At 39.8% G+C, this 20,995-nt stretch overlaps 4 protein-coding genes across 5 annotated transcripts; 2 read left to right on the top strand and 2 right to left on the bottom strand.

Annotated features, from left to right (window-relative positions):
* Positions 1-237: 237 nt before the first annotated feature.
* Positions 238-5,605, bottom strand: LOC129093817 (uncharacterized protein DDB_G0290685-like). Its single transcript, XM_054601939.1, has 6 exons — positions 5,356-5,605; positions 4,908-5,025; positions 3,360-3,701; positions 2,968-3,237; positions 2,746-2,877; positions 238-2,456 (listed from the first exon to the last, which is right to left on the bottom strand). The coding sequence occupies exons 1-6, from the start codon at positions 5,380-5,382 to the stop codon at positions 238-240; spliced, it is 3,108 nt and encodes a 1,035-aa protein (XP_054457914.1). The 5' UTR covers positions 5,383-5,605.
* Positions 5,606-6,520: 915 nt separating this feature from the next.
* LOC129093715 (low affinity immunoglobulin gamma Fc region receptor II-a-like) lies at positions 6,521-11,822 on the top strand. 2 transcript variants are annotated; one of them, XM_054601808.1, is made up of 10 exons: positions 6,521-6,555; positions 7,017-7,076; positions 7,725-7,982; positions 8,103-8,348; positions 8,734-8,832; positions 9,507-9,626; positions 9,976-10,065; positions 10,235-10,309; positions 10,421-10,495; positions 11,615-11,822. In XM_054601808.1, the coding sequence occupies exons 1-10, from the start codon at positions 6,525-6,527 to the stop codon at positions 11,638-11,640; spliced, it is 1,080 nt and encodes a 359-aa protein (XP_054457783.1). In that variant the 5' UTR covers positions 6,521-6,524; the 3' UTR covers positions 11,641-11,822. The 2 variants fall into 2 exon arrangements, with proteins under 2 accessions (XP_054457783.1, XP_054457784.1); XM_054601809.1 differs by lacking the exon at positions 9,507-9,626.
* Positions 11,823-13,919: 2,097 nt separating this feature from the next.
* LOC129093815 (butyrophilin-like protein 2) lies at positions 13,920-15,000 on the bottom strand. The gene is made up of 3 exons (XM_054601938.1): positions 14,892-15,000; positions 14,346-14,684; positions 13,920-14,227 (listed from the first exon to the last, which is right to left on the bottom strand). The coding sequence occupies exons 1-3, from the start codon at positions 14,998-15,000 to the stop codon at positions 13,920-13,922; spliced, it is 756 nt and encodes a 251-aa protein (XP_054457913.1).
* A 2,184-nt stretch (positions 15,001-17,184) lies between these two features.
* Positions 17,185-18,748, top strand: LOC129093814 (high affinity immunoglobulin gamma Fc receptor I-like). Its single transcript, XM_054601937.1, has 7 exons — positions 17,185-17,215; positions 17,319-17,357; positions 17,499-17,762; positions 18,003-18,248; positions 18,419-18,469; positions 18,556-18,609; positions 18,729-18,748. Exons 1-7 carry the CDS (start codon positions 17,185-17,187, stop codon positions 18,746-18,748), a joined length of 705 nt encoding a protein of 234 aa, XP_054457912.1.
* Positions 18,749-20,995: the final 2,247 nt, after the last annotated feature.

The following is a 20,995-nucleotide window of genomic DNA, read 5'->3' as shown; positions in this document are numbered from 1 at the left end:
TCTGAAGTCTGTTTTTCTGTTTCTTTTGCTTCTCCTTCTGAAGTCTGTTTTTCTGTTTCTTTTTCTTCTCCTTCTGAAGTCTGTTTTTCTTTTTCTTCTCCTTCTGAAGTCTGATTTTCTGTTTCTGTTTCTTTTTCTTTTTCTTCTCCTTCTGAAGTCTGATTTTCTGTTTCTTTTTCTTCTCCTGCATTCTCCTTCTGAACTGTTTTTCTGTTTCTTTTCAACTGCTCTTCTCCTTCAAGGCTTGTCTGTTTGTATTATTTCACCTTTTATGGATGACATGTCCTTCTCTCCATCCGGCTTCTGTGGCTGCGTTCCATTTGTTTCTACCTCTGGTTCACGGGCAAGTACTGTTTTCATTCTCTGTTCTTCTGCTTTTGTTTCTTTTTCTTCTTCTGCATTCTCAACATCATTCTCTGCATCTGCTGAAGGCTTATCCATTTGTCTTATATCCATTTTTTTATATGTCATGTCCTTCTTTCCATCCTGGTTCTGTGGCTGCGTTCCATTTGTTTCTACCTCTGTTTCACTGGGAAGTCCTGTTTTCTCCACATCTTTCTTTTCACGTGCTGTGGGCTTGTCTGTTTGGCTTCCATCATCATTAATGGACGTCATATCCTTCTGTCCATCTATGCTTTCGGGACTCGTCTCTGGCTGCTCTGTGTTTGTCTCTGTCTTTTGTGAACATGGAGGTTTTGTTTCACTGATCACCACATTGTTGTCTTCCTCAGTGTCTGTCTCTCCTCTTGGCTGGATTTTATCTCTTTGTGTTTCTCCCTCTCTTGCATTCTTACCTGCTGGTGTGTTGATTGTAGATTCTTCTTTAGCGTCTTCATATTTCTTCTTCATATCATTCAGTACTTTAGGGACCTGATCGGTTTCTTCATTGTCTCGAGCTTCATCTCTGCTATCATTCTTCTCTGTCTTTTCCCCGTTCTGGTCCAAATCCTTGTTTTCTCCATCAGTTGGACCCTGATCTACTGCTTTTCTTCCTCCTCCTTTCTCGAGTTCATCTTTTTGTGTAACTCCATCTCTTACATCCTGACCAGTTCGTTCATTAATTATAGATTCTGTTTCCTTGTCTTTGTCTTTCTTGTTCAAATCATTCAGTTCTTCAGGCAGCTGATTGGTTTTACCATCCACTAGATGTTGTCCTTCTTTCTCTGTTGGTAATGGAGTGGCATCATTCTTCTCTGTCTTTTCCCCGTTCTGGTCCAAATCCTTGTTTTCTCCATCAGTTGGACCCTGATCTACTGCTTTTCTTCCTCCTCCTTCCTGGACAGCATCTCTTTGTGTTTCTCTCTCTCTTGGGTTATCACCTGCTTGTTCGTTGATTGTAGATTCTGTTTCCCCGACCCCATCTTTCTTGTTCAAATCATTCAATTCTTCAGAGAGCTGACTGGTTTTACCATCTGTGAGAGACAGAGCTCCATCTCTCCTCTCTCCATTCTCCTCATGTTGTCCTTTTTTCTCTGATGGTACATCATATTTTTGTGTATCTCCATCTCTTACATCCTGACCTGCTAGTTTTTTATTTGATTCTGTTTCCTTGTCTTCGTCTTTCTTGTTCAAATCATTCAGTTCTTCAGGCAGCTGATTGGTTTTACCATCCACTAGATGTTGTCCTTCTTTCTCTGTTGGTAATGGAGTGGCATCATTCTTCTCTGTCTTCTTCCCGTTCTGGTCCAAATCCTTGTTTTCTCCATCAGTTGAACCCTGATCTACTGCTTTTCTTCCTCCTCCTTTCTCGAGTTCATCTTTTTGTGTTACATCCTGACCAGTTCGTTCATTAATTATAGATTCTGTGTCCTTGTCTTCGTCTTTCTTGTTCAAATCATTCAGTTCTTCAGGCAGCTGATTGGTTTTACCATCCACTAGATGTTGTAGATGAGTGGTTTTATTCTTCTCTGTCAGTCCTCCTGTCTGGTCCAAACTATTCTTTTCTCCATCAGTTGGACCCTGACCTCCAGGTTTAATTCCTCTTCCTTCCCCGAACAGCTGTTGTTGTCCATCTCTGTCCATCTGACCTGGAGCTCCTGTTTCAGTATTTGTGTCCTCTGGTTTCTGCGGTGTATCTTTCTCCGCTGGCCCTGGGGTCGGTGTTTCTTCATTCATTGATTTAGTCTCTTTCTCTGTCTCGTCCAAATCCTTCATTGTCTCTCCTTCAGTCCTGTCCTTTTTAAGGTCTGTGAGAATATCGTTAGTGTCTCCTCCTGCCTTCTCCTGGAGTGTTTCCTCCGTGTTTTGACATGAACATCCTGTTACTTTGCTTAAACAATCAATGTGATGTTTCTCGTCATTGTCCTGATTGCCCTTGGCCTCTCTTTCTTCTGTGGGAAGCTCTCTGTTGTCTGATTCTCTTTCTATCAGGAGCTCCTGTTCTGAATTATTAATGGATTCGCTCTTCTTCTCTCCTCCTCTCTTTGTTTCTTCATCATCATGGTGCCTCTTGTTCTCTGTGTGAAGACACGGTAACCAGCATTTAGATCAAAATAAATGTGTGCTGGTGTAAAGATGTGAGAATGATGAGACAGACATTGGCTGCAAAAGCACAACAAGAGTGTGACCAGTAGCTGAAATGCATTCAAATGACTGAAAACAATGAACACAGCTGTAGGAGGATATTAAATAAAATGCATACATTTCTAAACAATATAATAATATATTCCATTAAAATAACTGTATGGAAATTTTAATTTATCACTATAACCATGTCAGGGTTGTCAAAGCAGATTTCTGACTCACTGATTTTGTTTTGTCTCCATTTCCACACAAAGAAGGCAACCGCAAGAGCAAACATGAAGCCAACAAACAAACCAATGACGGTAGAAGCAGAGGAACTCAACCTAGAACCAGACGAGCCTGAAAAGAAATCATCTAAAAAGGAGAAAACACAGAACAAGATGATATTAATCTAAACTGGACATCAGCTAATACTTTGACCATGAATAAAAAGCTAGTATCTACCTGGAACAGTGATGTGTGTCTCTCTGGTCTGGTTGGTGTTCTTCTGTTGGACTCTACAGGTGAAGCTGTTGCTGTGTCTCTTCTCCACAGTCACTCTGCTGCTGACAGTATAGAGGTCATCAGGACCTCTGACTGTCTCTGTAGGTCCAGCAGAGAGGAGGTTTCCCTCAGCGTCCAGCCACAACACCTCCGGCTCTGGATACCAGCCTCTGGACTCACACTGTAACACTCCACTGCTCACTTTGGTCATCTTGATGACAGTGCTTGATACTGAGAAAGAGAAAAGCCAGTTAATAATTAGCAGAAATGTATTATAGGGATGTCCTACCAAAAGATTTAACAAACGAATAGTTTTAAAAAAGGATGCTCCTTCAACAAGAACGTCCACTCACCAACAACAAGCTGAACATCAGCTTGTGTTTTTAACTCTGGAATGAAGCATCTGTACGTTCCCTCATCGCTGACTCTCACTCTGGACAGTGTCAGTGAAGCATCTCCCTGTTTCAGTCCATCGATGGACACTGATGTTCTACCCTTGTACGATGGATTCTGATCAACCAGACGGTCTTCACTAGACCGCCTCACATGGACAAATCTGGGGTTCAGGTCAGGTCTGGACCACTCCAGCATCTGGTTAATGGCATCCGTGGCAGCCGTCACATGGCATGGCAAAGTGATGTCATCACCGACCGTAGCCAGCGTTGGCTGAGGTTGACCAGTCGTCCGAGCCTGACCTGAGGAAGAAACATTTTACACATTCCCTGTGGTAACAACAGACAAAACATTCTCTGTAATATGTGGATGATGTTGTAGTTTATTTCACAGGATAAATGATGATTCTGGCTAGCTTGTGGTGCAAGAAAAGTCAGAGGATCACAGTCAGTCACAGTCTTGAGGATTCATCCTGTGGGCTCCATGGATATCTGTACCAAATGTCCAACACAGTTTAACTACAGTTCGTGAAATAGTCACAAAATGCAATGTATTGGTTTGGTTTCATGTACAGCTATAGGAATTGTCCAGTTTCTTTGTGTCACTCAAACAAACTTTTTTGGGACGACATTACGTAAAAAACCAATAGTTAGGTTAAGGCAACAAAACCACATAGTTAGGTGAAGGGAAAACGTCATGGTTTGCATTAAAATAACTACGTACAGTTTGTTAAGGCAACAAAACCACAAACAGTTTGTTTTATCCAACAAAAGAACGTAATTGGGTTAAGGAAAACAATTTAAGTATGTATTCAACACTGGTATACATCTGCCTTTGAAAAGGAAACCAGCAGCATGCCAATAAACTCTGCACAACAACACACAGAAGCAAGCTAATGATTAACTTCCCTCTTACTATGGTCCAAACATCTAGGTCAACGGGTATCTGTCTTTATCTCTTATCTAACTGACCTGCCAAAGTCAAACAAGCCATATCAGTCTAACACAAGAAACACTTTCACTTTCATTTTCACCACTGAGCTTCAGTGAGGGTGTAGCGCCCCCACTGTGGCTGAACTGCAACAGATTACATTGTTTCTGCATTCAAAGAAGCTTTGCCTCTGAGAAAATCTCTGTCTGTGCCACTAAAATAGCACAACTGTACAACAGTTATTACACACAGTGCACAATGCAAAGTTTCATTATCATTTTAAATGCACTCCATTTGTCTGTATTTACTATCAAATGCAATCCAAATGCAAAAAAGCAGCTTAATAAAACTTATAATGTCCAGTTTTTGCTGCTGTCATTGAGTTGTTAATTAACCCGTATGTTTAATTCCTGAGGTCGTAGTACATGGTAGTTTTATTTCTAGGTGATTCAGATGTTTTTTCCACCCTGTTTAGTACATGCATGAGGCAGTAGTCCGAAGGTATGAGCATTGAATCTGAATTCCTACAATCAATTCCACAATAATGATCTTTATCATCATATTTATCTATACGTTACCTCCATGAGAGTGTGTCAGGAGAAGGAATGCAACAGCGTGATGGAAAATCAAAGTGCTGAGAACACTGAGTTGATATTTACAAGCGAGTCCGTCTGTCCGGTGAGGCATCGTGCAGTGCTGGGATTTGAAATCAAGCACAGTGTAAATTCACAGAGAGATCATGTGGACACATATTTTGATATTCTGGCTAAATAAACAAATTGATCTCTTAAAACAGTCGGAAAACTTCCTTCCTGCATTAAAAAAAAATATATTGCTTAACAAACTCTTTTTGAGATAAATGATTGATGAAGAAATGATGGTTTATGATGGTTTAATACATTTTCTGTACATTTTTGAGCACATGATTCCGGCAAACTTGTTTTCATTCGAAAAAAGTAACAATTTCCTTTAAATTAAGAATCAATTCTTTCCAAGGAAAGTTGAATTTAAAAACAGCTTTCTTACCTTTCGCATGTTAGCCGTCAGCGACATGCACAGGGTCAAAGTCTTGAAATCCAACAACTATACTGCGCCTGCTCTGTCTTATCTACTGCAGTCCATATATATGTAGGACTGCAGATGATGTATTAATAGTTCTGTACCCAGACCTCCAAGGTTTCGGGTAACCACTTCAATTGTACAGTTTCCAGGATTGAAAAGCCTCAGAAACAGTCCAACTATTGATTTTTGGGGTCGGCAGCAGAATAACTACAGAAAAAATATTACTCACAAGTACAACTGAGTACTGACCAGAAATAGCATTACAACTTGCTCAGTTAAAATGTCAATCCAGCCAGTGATGACTGTCCATGCTGTGCGCTGTAGCCTTGAGCTGATCTTTTAGTTAATGTGTTACATATAAATAAGAGGCTGGACTTTGATCCAGTTGCCGGGTAGCTGATGACCACTGCTGTATTATAAAATACTACACATAATAAAAAACTGAAGCCAATGAAACCATAGCAATAACAACACTCTCGTTATTGTTTTGGCTACCTGATATAAAGCCTGAGACATATGGCAGGTCTGCAGGTCTGCAGGGGGCAGAGTGGGGCTTCATATTCATGTTCACACTCTATATCTCAGATAAATTTAGCAAAAGTTCAAACAAGAAGATACTTGACTCTTTTGCCACTCATATGCATTACACTACTTTCCCTCTCACCTCTCTCTCTTCTTGTTTGAGCAAATAAATGAAACTTTGGTTTGAATCATCCAATCAAAATGCCAGATTTCTCCTCTGTGTTTGATTTATTGAGCATGGCTCTAAGGATGGCAATATCTGTCAGTTCACCACCGTGGTCCAGCCGGAAAGATTACAAGATCTACTGAATGAATTGGCATATGTACTATACTGTTATCTGTTAATAGAAGCTATCTCTATTAGGGTTATAAAGCTGCATAAGGAAAAAAGACAAGCTGTAGCTGCAGGGGTTGCAGAAATCAAGTCCAAAGCGCACTACAAGTATTTTGTTATGGCCCTTTTGTTCAAATCTAAGATCACTGAAAGTGTTTTCAAAGCTAGAGCTAATGTCTGCTTAACACCAGAAATAACGTGCACAGGAAGAGGAAGTTGTCAACTGCATTATGCTGCATTTAGCTTTGGTTGCTCACACAGTCAGCAGCAGGACATCATGAAGGTTAGAGCGCTCTGCATCAGACTGGGTGAGTACTACATTCTTCATTTCTTGTTCCTCTATATAAATAACAGTAAACAAAATACAATAAAGTATAAGTAAACATTGTAAGGATAAAGTTGAACATATTGTTCTTATTGAGTGGTGTCCACCTGGTTATATACTTGTGTTATAGAAGAAGATCCTCTGTGAGAATCAACATATGAAAGAAATATTGATTAGATTCAGACTTGCATTTCACCAGCAACTTATATCTCTGCCTATGTCAGATGTCCTTTATGGAATCAATATGCTGAATAATGTTTTGCGATGATCAGTATTCAACAATATCGGAACTTTTCAGTTGTAATAAGAAGTGGTTTGCAGCTGCACAAACTTTTTGATTAAATATGTCTACACGATTGTTGTTAATGTTTAGTGGTTAAATATTTTTTCCACATAGAGTATAAAAGCATGTATTTACAAAACTGTCCTCTCTTGTCTCTCCAGTGATGATTGTGTTGATGCTGCTGGTTGCACATGTTCAGCAAAGTTATCCTAAGACTCCTTGTAAGTAGTAGTTGTTCCCAACCCTTACCCTAACCATGACACCTAACCCTGAAGTCAGCTAAATGTAACACCTGAACAACAGAAATACCATCAAAAGCTTGTGCTTTTGAAGCAAGTTTAAGTCTTAGGCTTTTTTTTTTTAATAAAGGGGGAGAAAAAATTACAGTCAAGGAAAATATTTAGTTATTTATTGAGTCCGCTAGCCCGGAACTCGCTAATACGCTGATGACACTCCGCTAAAATATCAGAGAACCAGGCAACGCTGGCAATCTTGTTGCTTTATGCAACTAAATGATTACTTTATTTGATCTGTAGTCATAAACCTGTAGTTTGAAACCAGAGAGGGCTGTATGACTGCTTAAGAAAGGTATCCATGGTTTTATCTCGTCTTATTCAATTTATGTAATTCCATTTAATCATGATAGAGCAAGAAATGTTTCTTTCAACATCATCTTTGTTCAAGAGCTTCTTTAGTGGCTGCAGGTTCATTTTCAAATCAATATAAAAAAAAATTTCAACAATGATATCAGGCCCCAAACTGTATTCTAACTCCTAGGTTTTGGGGGATTTAGTTTTTCATCATATTATTCACAATGTTGCTTTCTGGTAACCAAGTTCTTCATTTAAATTGTTCCCTATTTGTCTCAGATGCAGCTTTTCGCATCGTTCCAACCAGACTGCAGCTCTTTGAATACGAGTCCGTCCATTTTACCTGTGAGGGGTTTAATGTCTCAGCTGGCTGTACAGTGAGGAACATCAAGGAATCCATTCAAAAATGTTCAAATGACACAGTTACATCAACTGTCACCTGCACCATTGACTATGCCTTTGTATCAGACACTGGAGAGTACTGGTGTGAAGGTGGAGGAGGAGAGAGAAGCAACACTGTCGACATCACTGTCACTGGTATGTTGATTTAATGCAGATTTCACCTCTATAACCACAATGTATCACCAGAAGCGCCTTATCTGTTTAGTATTCTGTTGATTGTATTTCTGCTTCTAAACATTTGGTACTGATGTTCAGGTGGTCATGTGATCCTGGAGAGTCCCGTCCTTCCTGTGATGGAGGGAGACGCTGTGACTCTGAGCTGCAGATACGAGACTTCATCCACCAGCCTCCCAGCTGTCTTCTATAAAGATGGGCTCTTCATTGGGAACAGTTCCACAGGAAACATGACGATTGAAAGGGTCTCCAGGTCTGATGAAGGACTCTACAAGTGTGACATCTCTGGAGCTGGAGAATCACCAGAGAGCCGACTGGCTGTCAGAGGTAAATGTAAAGAAGAGAAGCATGATAATAACTAATGTTTTTATTGATTACCTCCATTAATTAGTTGCAACTCCAAACCCCGACTTCCAGGCCTCCAAACATAGCTTTCAGGACACTCAGTCACTCATTGGGCAATTTCTTAGCTGTGTGGTAGACGGGTGCATTTAATGCACGCTGGGACAGACTACCCCAAACAGGAGAAGCATATATAGAAAAATGAGCCACTGATGAGTGTTAGTATGTAACATATAATATAGTATGGCATTGTTCAGGTGGTGATGTGATCCCGGAGAGTCCTACTCTTCATGTTTCAGAGAGAGACATTGTGACTCTGCGCTGTTGAAAAAAGGAAACTCCCTTTAGCCTAATGATGATTTCTTTAAAGATGGCAGCTCTACAAGTGTTTCCAATTCTGATGAGGGACTCAAAAAGTCCGGAATCTCTGGAGCTGGAGAATCATCACAGATCGGGCTGGCCGTCAAAGGTGAGACAACATTTTAATCAACACTAGTTGTGTTAACTGCTATAATGTAACAGCATGCTCTCTAGGCAGATGTGATGCAAACTGATGTGATGCAGCCAATGACTGAACACACAGAACTATGTAAAAGGGCTCAAATACACGAGGACTCAAACACGCAACCCACAGACAGAACAGGTTCAGTAAAAGCAAAGTTAACCAGCCTATCATAGTAGTGTTTAGCAAAAGGCATGCAGTCAGAGCAGGAAACCAAAACCTTGTTAGAACAAGATGTCCAACAAAGCAGGACTGAAAAAAACAAAAGATTCAACAAATAATTAAGGCAATCCTATTTGTTCCAAGTTCATTTTCAGTTAGTGCATAGCAGATGAATAACATAGTTAAAAAGACCACAAAATGATCAAAGACATCAGATATATTAGGAATAAATTGGCAGAAATGTGTGTACAATTATTACGAATTTTTCAAAAGACTCCAATGATACAGAATATATAATACTGTAAGACAGTGTGGAATAAGACGTTTTATAAGAAGTTTAAAGGAACTAAAGCTGCTTAAGGGGAATCATGTTTGAGGGGTTAACAAGTTGTGATGGGTAGGGGGCAGAAAGATTCCAACACAAAATCAGACCTGCAATATGCTGAATAATATGTAAACTCATTCTATCATCTTTCCAGCATCTCACAAAGACGTTCATTTCCCCCTCCCTTTCTACATCCTGTTGGGGATCATAGTCACGGTCGTGTTGTTCCTGCAGCTGCTGGTGATGGGACTACTTTACTTGAAGAAACAGCTCGGTACTGAAACTTAAGGTTTGCTGATTCTGGGGATTGAGTTCTGCAGGTCGTATCAGCTGTCGCTTATTAACGTTGACTTCCCGACGGTCTCGTTAGCTTGTGTAAAATACTGTGGGTGGGACTTTTGTTTAGTGTTACAGAAACATAAAACATCAACATGGAGGCAAATATAAGAATCACATCTGACTCAGGCTCAGTCGTGTTTCTATGAATCCCACTGCATAAATCAACAAACCATGAAAAAAGATGTGTAAATACCTGTGTATGTATTTTTGCCTCATTTAAATGATTCTTTAAAATGACCCTGCTGAAATATGTTGATAATAAAACGTTTCACTTCATGTTTCAGTGTTATTAGAGGCAAACCTGAATGATCCAAAAAAGGATCTGTATGCTGTCGTCAAGAAAAACAGGAAGAAGAAGAAGAAGAAGAAGAAAGGTAATTTGGGTCGCTTTGAGGTCGAGTGCCTAATCCGTCATTTGTCTGCAGTCAGAGTTCACAAACAGTATCTGAAAGTCGCTTTGAGGTCGTGACGAGAACAGTTTGAGAACTTCTGTTTGATGAATTCACATCAGCTAAGCACATCATACGTGGTGTTCTGTTTTAGACGCTGCAGACGCTGAGGATAATTTGAGCTTCGGCCTCGACTCAACCTATTGCACAAAACCACAGACAGAAAAAGGTGAGATGGGCCCTTCAGTCTGCAGTCCTCCATGGAGGTTTAACATGCTGCAGTATATTGTAGAGTGGATGATGGAGTGTCTGTCTTACTCATCCTGTGTCTCTGTTTCAGATAACGCTGAACCTTTGCCTCAGTCTTTCCGCTCCACCTTCACCTTCGATGACACTTCGCCAGCTCTCCAAGATGGTTCTCATGTTATTTTAATCATCTAATATCATGCAGTAGATCATTTCTAAAGACGTTGTCACATGACAGAACAGCCTGAAAGATTCCAATCCTTATTTCAAATCCATTATGTCTCCGTTGTCAGCTATTGGTGACTGAAACAAGACTGTCCCCAACAAAGACAGGCCAGCTCTGGGTTTTCTTTGTTTCATTTGTTCCAACTCTAAGAATGACACGTTTATGTTTTCTAACCGAGCACCCTCTTGTGGTCGTGTAGGTCAGTAGCAAGGCAGGTCAGTTTTTTCTTTAACCTGATACATTCACTTTTAGTTGCCACAGAACAGCAGAAATGTTAAGATTAGAAAATGTTAAAAAAGGGTGCTGGTGGCGTACTGACATGTACTGAAGAGGGAGAGTGGAAACAGGTGAGCAGGTGAACGAGGGAGTCAGGTGATTGGGACAGGTGTGAAAGTCTGAGGGCACAACAGTCCAGAGAGTAAAAGTCATTGATGGTCTGGGATGTGGAAACTACTGAGGCAGACGTGGTGACATTAGGAGTCGTTTTGTTTCAGTGACATGGAGGTCTTTGGTTTCAAGTGAGAACCAGTTGGATGCTTCGTGTGATGTTAAACCATCTGTAACCTTGCCTCCATCTAGTGGTAGATTAAAACAAATACTCTCCACACTCACAGACTCACAGACTCTGAGACACCTTCATGGTACATGAAAAACTCATGCAAGCAGAGGATGCCAAGCAGAGACTACGTTACACGACTGATTTTTTTCATCCAACATCTTATTTTGTTATTGAAGCTGTTTAGACAAAAACAAGCACATAGATTATTTGACAAATATAACTCCTGTTTCCTAAGGAAAGAGTAGTAAAGGGAGTACAAATGATGATGTTTTTGAGGTAACAGTGCTGTCCCATTCATATTTACACTATCTCAAGCCCTTGTAGCCTCTTACACTCAACTATGTACCAGGTGACGTCAGTTAAGTCCCTGAGGGTTCAGGTTTTAAGGCCCTGTGGACAGAGCATGTAGCAACCACTGCACAATGAACAGCCTGGGTGTAGGTTTAAAATATTGTGTTGTGCATTACTTTGTTTCATCAGTGTGTTTCCTTTGTGTCTTACAGATGAAGAGGAAGAAACCCCTTACTGAAGGAGACGGAGGAACGTCTCTCATCACGCCATATCTGCAAGAAGGTTTACAGACTTTCAAAATAAACTTTGCTTGACATAACTTTTAGTTTTTAGTATGCTGTTGGTACTCTCTATGCAACATGTTGTGAGTACTGTTTGTTTTTGTTCATCAAGTACTGTATCTTTACATCCTTGTATCTGTATGTGTCTGGTACACTGACAGAAAAATAAACAGCAATGTGATAAAAATATTGTCAGTTTTTAGTAATAAATCAACTAAATAAAAAAATAAAATAAATGAATTGATCACTGAGCTGATGGCAGATTGATTACTTGTCTGAATTACAAAGTATATAAGCTGCCACTGCTAAATAATATTTGTACTTGGTCTGTTTCTTCTGTCTTTTATTACTTAATTACATTTTTAGATAATTGACATGGAACCGGTTACTTTTCTGAGAATTATTAGTTTTCAGAATAAAAATTATAAAAATAAAATATAAAAAAAATATATATATTAAAAAATGACTTTTCAAGGCAACTGAGAGCATTTATTGCTCAATGTTGTCTTTCAAAGGCTAAACATTGTTTGTAACATAAAAAATATAAAATATTTCCCTGTATCATATATAGGTTGTTGAAACAATATGAACAATGTATGCCATATAGTGCAACAATAAATCCAAAGGAGCAGTCAAAAACTAAGTTCACTTTGTTATGTTCAGTAATTCTCCATTAATCAGTGAATGAATGCAGAATAATCTCTGACGACTTTACTTTGATACACAAAAAAACAAGAAACAAAGAGAAAAACACTTTTTAATCATTACAATGAACAAGCAAAAATGTATCTTGACTAGTACTACTTAAAAATGAGAGAGAAGCCTGAAGAAGAAAACTCAAATCTTTGTATATAACAACAGAACAACATAATTACTTATTCAATTACAGAAATGTACATATATGTCAGTGACTTAGTATAAAAATGTACAGATTGTCGCCAAGGAGTAAAAAAGAATCATCACATTTATACAATTGCGAACAACAATGATCATTTTACATCAGTGTATCCTGTAGCCTTACTTTTGTTGCTCATCATATCTGTTTCAATGTCAGATTGTGTTTCAATGGTTCTTACATTAAAAGATCTCTGCATCTAAATGACATTAGTCTGTGATTAACTCTCATGTTAATGAATCAGTCTCCTGTTGCTCTGACTGAAGGCTCAACTGAATCTCTTGTCTCTGTGTCTTTGTCTCCTTGGGTTGTTTCTTAATTTGCTCAATCTGGTTGTCTACTTTCTTCATCCTTTCTGTCATTCTTTTATTTATTTCCTCTATTTTCTGTAGTCTTTCCTCTGTGCTCTTTAAAGATGGAACATATTGTGTCTTTTCATTGTCCAGTTCCTGTTTTTTCTCTAATAGAGCTGCCTTTTTGTTACCTTTGTCCCATCTGTACCTACTATTTACTGACTCAAGTTTCTTTTCATTTGTATTCCACTCTTCATTCACCTTTGTCAGCTTTGATATGTGTTTTTGTTTGGAGTCTTTCAATTCTTTCTTCTGTTCCTTCAAAACTGAAATCACATGTAGAATGTCTTTCTTTTCTTCTTCTTTATCCTGTAACATGTCATCATCCAAGTCCTTTGTTTTCATACTTCCTACTTCTGTTTCTCCGGTTCCATCTTTTGTTTCATTGCCGGAGTGCATTTTGCTATCTGTATACAAACAGGAAAGACACGTCTGATTCAAACCTGCTGTATTTATGACAACAGTTCAACAGAGGTAAAACAAAGAAATTGTGCTAAAACTAAAACAGAACTAAATTCTGAGATACCAGCTGCTGTTTTAACCTGTACAAAGAAAAAGAGGCATGTCCTATTTATGAGAGCTGTTCATTCCTTCTTTTAATAAAACTCCCTTTAGAGGGTGTGACTTGAATATTAAGAAACCCACTGCACTGAGGAACATTGCAAAGTGCAAACTGTAGCATAAAATAGACCAGGTGATAACAACATAGTCCCTAGGATTTCTGGAAAGACCTGTGCTACAACAGTCAATAAAGGGAGACAGTTATTGTATATTAGAAATTTAGGTAATAAAGTTTGTAACTTACGCCTTTTGTTTTGTCTTCGTTTCGCAAAGAAAAAGGAAGCTACAGAAATGCAGATAATCAGGAAGCAAACAGACAAGACCACGATGATACGGACACCAGAACAAGACGGGGCCATGAATGCATCCTCTGAAATGACAAACAAAAGAAACAACATGACATTTATATACAAGACCACTTTTTCAGTCAGAAAACCGCTTTTTCACCTAGAATGCCGATGTGTGTCTCTCTGGTCTGGTTGGTGTTCTTCTGTTGGACTCTACAGGTGAAGCTGTTGCTGTGTCTCTTCTCCACAGTCACTCTGCTGCTGACAGTATAGAGGTCATCAGGACCTCTGACTGTCTCTGTAGGTCCAGCAGAGAGGAGGTTTCCCTCAGCGTCCAGCCACAACACCTCCGGCTCTGGATACCAGCCTCTGGACTCACAGTCTAACACCACTCTTCTGATGGTTTTATCAATGTCTGCTATGATAACAACAGGGGAGGAAACAGCTCCTAATGACAAAAGAGAGGACAATATTCATTGTACTAAATGTTATCATAGTCATCAAAATCACAGTGCTGATTTACTAAACAGAAATTCAGATAATCAGACTTTTCCAGAATATCTTACCAACAACCAGATCAACCACAGATGTACCCAGTGCTGGGATGTGGCATCTGTACTTTCCTTCATCAGAGAGTTTGACTTTGGAGAGTTTCAGTGACATGTCTCCGTGTTTCAGACTGCCAGTGGAAACTGATGTTCTTCCCACGAATGATGGATTCTGATTAACCAAAAGCTCCACACCATCACGCCTCACATGGACAAACCTGGGGTTCAGGTCCAGTCTCGCCCACTCCAGGGTCTTAGCAACAACATCAGTGGCAGGTTCCAGGTGACATGGCAACATGATGTCATCACCAACCATAGTGAGTATTGGTTTAGAAGGGCCAACCATCTGAGACTGACCTGAGCAAGAAGAGACAGGAGTATTTTAACTGCTGTGTTTCCCCCTCATGTGGCTCCCTTCCTTAAATGGATGTGCTCTTAATACATTTACAACTCATCAATAGAAGATTTTAGTAAATTTAGTTCTGGTGTGAAGCTTCAAAAAGTCTTTGTGGCTGAACTAGTTTACGGTTCCACGGATGGTACGCCTTAGTCCTCACCCCGAACCCAATTCCTCTCCCCTGCAGGTGGCAAAGACTCCATGTGATTCTCTCAGCCTGTACCCGACCAGGCCTAATGAGTCAGGGCCCATGCACCAGACCTGCGAGCTAACCATCTTGATCTCACTCCCTCTCATTCCCAGTGTACGTGAATAGTCATGTGATATTCTTTTTCAGGCTTGCTAGTATGGACAGAAAACATTTCTAAAACAATGCATTAAAACCTCAGTTTAAATGGAAAGGTAGTAGTGTGGATGTACCCTGAGTCTCTGATCAAGCTGGGAGCTGTGTTGTTGAGGGTTCAAGCCCTTCTTACAGTCTCTTAAGACAAATTGGTCACAAGCAACATTTCAAGAGCAATTCAAGAACTTCTTCCCAAACTTTAATGCAAAGACACCTCACTTAGGGATACCAAGACCGGACGCTAATGGCCGTAGCGCATTCTTTAACCATTGCAAACATTGGGACTATTTCAAAGCCTGCGAGAGCAGAAATGTATTACACCTGTTCTTGATCTAAAAAGTTTAGCTCCAGTATTAATGATTTGTTTTCACTTATTTCACTCAACCTTAATCATGACCTTTTACCTTTAAACCAGTTTTGAGTTTGTTTGCACGTGACTTACCTCCACAAAAGTGTATCAGGAGAAGGGAGACAGCAGTGTGACGAAAAACCAAAGTATTGACAGCACCGAGCTGAGATTTAAAGACTCGACCATCCAAGTGGTGAAACATCCCGAAACCTGAAATAAACAATTGTATAATGTAAAAGATTTTTGTGCAAATCACTTGACAGTATAGACAGTCTTATTCAGCTAAAGGCAGTTTGCACAGCTAAAGATCCAGATCTGGATAGCTTTAATTGTTAAAGCTAATCTACAATAAATAAAAGTGATTTTTCATCACTGCAGTGCGAATCATTACCAGAACTAGTCTTTCGTTTGAATACATTTTACTACGTTATGAGAAGAATGCATTGTCACTATGGTGTCATGCGCTAACCTAAGTACTGACATTTAAAATTCATACACTGGGGCAACACATCTTGATATACAAGCTAGATTGTCAAAAACAGGATTTAAATGAATTCCATGAACTAAAGATCATTCATTTAGTCTTAATTTGAAAGTACTGACCGTACAAATTGACTCCAATTATTGCTCACAAAGAAAGGAATTTGTCGATTGATTGTAGTTTTGCTTTTATTCTGTTATTCTGAAAGTATAACAGAAATTGAAATTAGGGTAAATGTTAATAAAATCCGCTGTTAATATTTATTCTTCTGTTTAAAATCGACATACCTGTGTCTCGAAGACTCGCCTACGTTGCAGGACCAAATGTATACTTAGACTTTGACCAACTGTAAGTCTGTGGAGTGTGTGTGTGTGTGTGTGTGTGTGTGTGTGTGTGTGTGTGTGTGTTACTTTATTACTACATTAACTGTTCAAACTGAACTTTGACATGGTAAATCATAAAAGGTATCCGATGACAGGATATAAAACAGCTGAGCATAACTCAACATGTTGCAGGTGAAACAAGGAAGTTGAATCAAACAGCATTCTGTGTGAATACGTGATGTGTGTTTGATTTACTGCAGAGGGAAGAAGAGGCTCTTTATCAAGTGAGAGGAAAAGAGAGGAAGAGTCACTGTGAGGCTGTCCAATACCAATTCTACTACAATATTTAGCATACCATGGGTACATGCCAAGTCTCTTAAATCGCCTCCTCCATTCCCTCACTTGCGTCCTTTCCTTGCGTCTTAGTCCCGCCCACCAGGGATGCATGGAGAGACGCAAGGAAACCAGGCGAGGAGAGAGGAGACGAGGAAGTGTGTTTAAAGAGACACGAGACGTCCTTTCCTCTGAAGCGTCACGTGAAGCCACGTCTGTTTCTGATGACGGCGGATCAGCTGATCACATCTGGATCAGCTGTCAGTCTGCTCTAACAGCTGGAGAGACTTTTGATTTTATGTCTGCACACATGATCACTGTACTAATATTAATAAAGACACAAAGTCATCATCACTGTACTCGGCTAACCTGCTCCAAAAAAGATTGTTGCTAGATCTAGTATTTTTTACAGATTATTTAAATGTGTTTGTTGTTGTTCATTTATGTGAATTAATACTTTAAACCTGTGAGTCCCTGATGCTACGTGAAGCTTAAAAGACCGTTCTCAGATCAGCTCGCTGTCGCACACACAGTCTAACCTTCTCACCTTTCAGTCACCACAAATAAGCCGTGAAGAGGAAGTTGTCACCCAAATGATATTCATCAGTCATTCAGTCTGCAGCCAGACATGATGGAGGTCACGGCTCTCTGCATCGGACTGAGTGAGCACTGAGTCTATCTGTTTCCAAATCTGCTACTTTGAACTACTTTAAGCTGAATCTATACGCCACTAAAATCATTTCCTCTTGTCCTTTGTGTCTCCAGTAGTAAACGTACTGGTGCTTCTGTCTGCGGAGGAATCTGGTAAGTAGACGTTACTAAAATGATGTCCATATCTGCTTAGTTTAACGCAGTCACTTGATTTGCTAACTATAAGTCTGTGAATCATCATAAGAAAAATGACATGTAAAATGAACAATCCTATTCTCTGTGTCTTATTCTCAGATGCAGCTTTTCTTCATGTTGTTCCAAACAGGCTCCAGCTCTTTGAATATGAATCCATCTCCTTTGATTGTGAGGGATTCGATGACTTCACCGACTGGAGGGTGATGAGGAGGATCATGGGAGTCGACACAATATGTGGTGTCGACTTTGAGAAATCACGGGAGCCCTGTGTTATTTCAAATGCCTTGTCCTTGGACAGCGGGGAATACTGGTGTGAAGCTAAAGGAGGAGGCAGAGGAAACTCCGTCAGCATCCATGTCAGTGGTATGTAAAACATCGTCCTGCTCAAAACATTTCAGCGTTTGTTAATATAGTCTGCCACTGAAAAGGTGCTGTAAGAATATTGATATTTGTGGTACATTACATTGGGGTATTAAAAGGGGACTTAATGGAGAAAACAAATGCTAAATTCGAACCTTATATCCTTGTTCTCTTCTGCATGTCAGAAACATCCTATCTGAATTAACAGTGGCTTTAAATAGTTGTTAAAACCCTTGTTGTCAGCTGGTCCTCTGATCCTGGAGAGTCCTGGTCGTCCTGTGACGGAGGGAGACGATGTGACGCTGACCTGCAGAAACAAGATGGCGTCCTCTGGCCTTATAGCTGATTTCTATAAAAATGGCACCCTAAAAGAGACCGGCTATGAGGGAAACATCACCATCCTCAGTGTCTCCAAGTCTGATGAAGGACTCTACAAGTGCGTCATCAGCGGTGTTGGAGAGTCAGCAGAGAGCTGGCTGGCTGTCCGAGGTGAGACACAACAAACACCCTGAACCATGAACCCTTGTTAAGCACAGAAGCACACATTTATAACGCAAAGCTCTTATTTTATCCTCCATCACTTCATGAAGAGACACAACCTTCCCCCCATCACCCCCCGAACCCCTCCCTCCTGTGGATCCTCGTGGTCGTGTTTTCAGTTACTCTGCCGCTGCTGCTGGCCGGATCCTGTCTTTGTGGAAAACGCAGAGGTAATGTATACAGAAACAGAAGAAACTTGTTTTCCATTTTTCCTGATGATGACATTGTGATGGAAGTCTTCTTTTCTGTTCTCCAGCATTTGTCTGCAAGAAGTCAACACCAAGATCAGCCTCAGGGCTCACAATAGAAGGTGAAGAACACAAAGCATGTTTATATTCTTATCATCGAAGAGGAATACAAATACAAATATAATCATTTTCCAAACATTTCACCTCTTCATCAATTGTTAATATCTTGCTGTTCTCAAAGGTAGAGAATGTGATAAATGACAGTAACCTGATGACCTCTACCAAACCCCCTACAAGAGTATACTGCAAGATAATAAGATAATAATCCTTTATTAGTCCCAGAGCTCTTTAAATTCCACCTGGTGTTTCTGTGAGTGTCTGGACTGTTCAACCACAGAGGGTCATGTATTCTCCCACCACTGCAAACACCAGTTACACATGTACTTTACTTTACCCAGACACACCCAGAATGCTGCATATAGCCGCATGTCAAAATAATCTGCTTGTATACGACTTCACCACTCTGCACGTTGCTGCTTCCAGCAGTATTATTTCAATCTATGTTGCTCTGGTTTCACAAGCAGCAAAGGTTGAAAGCCTGGACTAGATAAGATATGTCAAAAGGTCGGTCTTGGGTGTTTCCTTTATATAGCTGCAGGCTTCTCGTACACAGACCATGTGAGAAAAAAAACCACAAACAGAAAAAGGCTGCACCCTCAGTGCGTCAGTGCAGACTGGATCCTTTTAGCCAACACGCATGTTCAAAACAATGCACCGTTTTAGTTCATTTCAAGATGAGACTATAAAGAACAGCTTGAGGTTCATCAGCCTTTACCTCAATCAACCCCCCCTAGCTTTCTGTCTCCTGGATGTTCAGTTTGCATCCACTGAATTATAACGAGATGCTGTATTATGAGTTAAACGTATAAAATAATGAATCTGCCAACAAGCTTTTCCTTTATCTAAACAGCAGAAGGAGGAGCATACAGCTTAAGAAGTACCCGGCAAAGCACAACAGATTACTACTCCTTCTATGAAGTCGTTGATTAGGTGTGTATCAGAGCGAACTGGTCTCAGCGCTCAGCTCGTCTTTTTAAAGCACTTGTGTTCGATAGTAAAACCGTTAATAACAATGTAAGCATATAAACACAATGCATTGATGTGCACTGATATAGCTGATTGACAACAGTACAGTTTGAAACCGGAGGAAGACTTCTTGTACTAGAAATTACAATAATAACAATGTTAATTCTTGAAACAAGTAATCTACATAAAGCTCACAATAATTACTTTGTATAATTCAAGAAAAGAAAAAGCTGCAAAGCGTGGACATGTTTTGCAGTAGATCCTTTTCTGTTATGGATCATCATTCATGTTGATCCTGTGTGTCTTCCAGGTCGCTGCGAGCAGAGACGTCTGACTGAAGGAGAGACGCTGTTTATGGCAGCTTGTTTTAGATTCCGTGTGTATTATTTTGATATTGATGTTTTATGTGTTTCATATGAGGACTTCTGTTTCAATGTGATACTGGTGATGACCTCAGTTGGACTGTGGCGAACACGCATTATAACAAATATAACTTGCCACAAGGTCATTAGTGGATTCATTGAGCTGTGTATGTCTCAGAACGGACTGACGTGGTTCTAAGCTGCCTCGCTGCATCAGAGTCTGTTTTTAGGAGTGAGCGGTTTGTTAGAGCGAGACAGTTTAACCACATTGTTCTATCTGCTCACGTCTGAAGACTCCGTTTACACCAACAGAGCTGCTGCAGCTTTTAAATACACTCAACTGTGGTCAGCTGCTGACACCTGAAGCAGCTTGAGTTAACCTCAATGACCTTAATGCAGGTCATTAAACAAGCTACTGACCTGTATTATTGATGGCTTTTTTTGGACCAGCCTCTAGATATGCTGCTATAGGCCGAGACTGCCGGAGGTCTTCCTAGGATACACTGAGCTCCTCTCTCCTCCTCTTTGAGTCTTTGTGCTTGCTCAGAGGTTTTAGTCATGCCTCCTTACCAAAAAGACAATATTTCTGTAAAAATAAAAAAAGACTGCATTATTATCTGACATTATTAATATTTTTGTTATTTTTACAGTATTAAATTATTATTTTGTATTTTTTGTTATCTTTTATGTTTTCTGCCCTTTTATTTATTTACTTTCATATTGTCATTTCTATCATTTCACAATGTTCACATACACACACACACACACACACACACACACACACACACACACACACACACACACACACACACACACACACACACACACACACACACACACACACACACACACACACTGAGATCACTCCATTCTCCCATACACTGACTACATGATTTGAGCTGGCCTGTATTTGCTGTTCTTGTTGTCCTTTTGTTGTTTTGTTTATCTATTTTTATATCTTTCTTGTCTTGCAAAAAAATAAAAAATAATAATAATTATTATTATAGTTATTATTATGAGTCACATTTTACTGTTACAGCTACTATTACTGCTTTTATTA

This window comes from Anoplopoma fimbria, chromosome 7 (genome assembly GCF_027596085.1).
Source record: "Anoplopoma fimbria isolate UVic2021 breed Golden Eagle Sablefish chromosome 7, Afim_UVic_2022, whole genome shotgun sequence".
Classification (NCBI taxonomy): domain Eukaryota; kingdom Metazoa; phylum Chordata; class Actinopteri; order Perciformes; family Anoplopomatidae; genus Anoplopoma; species Anoplopoma fimbria.
The sequence above is the reverse complement of the archived record's forward strand: the minus strand, read 5'-3'. Positions and strand labels throughout refer to the sequence as shown.

Excerpts from the sequence above, each read along its gene's own strand:
- LOC129093715 (XM_054601808.1), top strand. The coding sequence starts at position 6,525 with ATGAAGGTTAGAGCGCTCTGCATCAGACTGG. Across the intron at positions 8,833-9,506 it reads GATCGGGCTGGCCGTCAAAG|CATCTCACAAAGACGTTCAT; the intron begins GTGAGACAACAT and ends TCATCTTTCCAG. Across the intron at positions 10,496-11,614 it reads TTCGCCAGCTCTCCAAGATG|ATGAAGAGGAAGAAACCCCT; the intron begins GTTCTCATGTTA and ends TGTGTCTTACAG.
- LOC129093814 (XM_054601937.1), top strand. The coding sequence starts at position 17,185 with ATGGAGGTCACGGCTCTCTGCATCGGACTGA. Across the intron at positions 17,216-17,318 it reads GGCTCTCTGCATCGGACTGA|TAGTAAACGTACTGGTGCTT; the intron begins GTGAGCACTGAG and ends TTGTGTCTCCAG. Across the intron at positions 17,763-18,002 it reads CGTCAGCATCCATGTCAGTG|CTGGTCCTCTGATCCTGGAG; the intron begins GTATGTAAAACA and ends CCTTGTTGTCAG.
- LOC129093815 (XM_054601938.1), bottom strand. The coding sequence starts at position 15,000 with ATGGTTAGCTCGCAGGTCTGGTGCATGGGCCCTGACTCATTAGGCCTG. Across the intron at positions 14,685-14,891 it reads CTGCAGGGGAGAGGAATTGG|GTCAGTCTCAGATGGTTGGC; the intron begins GTTCGGGGTGAG and ends CTTCTTGCTCAG. Across the intron at positions 14,228-14,345 it reads TGTGGTTGATCTGGTTGTTG|GAGCTGTTTCCTCCCCTGTT; the intron begins GTAAGATATTCT and ends TTTTGTCATTAG.
- LOC129093817 (XM_054601939.1), bottom strand. The coding sequence starts at position 5,382 with ATGTCGCTGACGGCTAACATGCGAAAG. Across the intron at positions 5,026-5,355 it reads TGACGGCTAACATGCGAAAG|CACTGCACGATGCCTCACCG; the intron begins GTAAGAAAGCTG and ends TTCAAATCCCAG. Across the intron at positions 3,238-3,359 it reads TGATGTTCAGCTTGTTGTTG|TATCAAGCACTGTCATCAAG; the intron begins GTGAGTGGACGT and ends TCTCTTTCTCAG.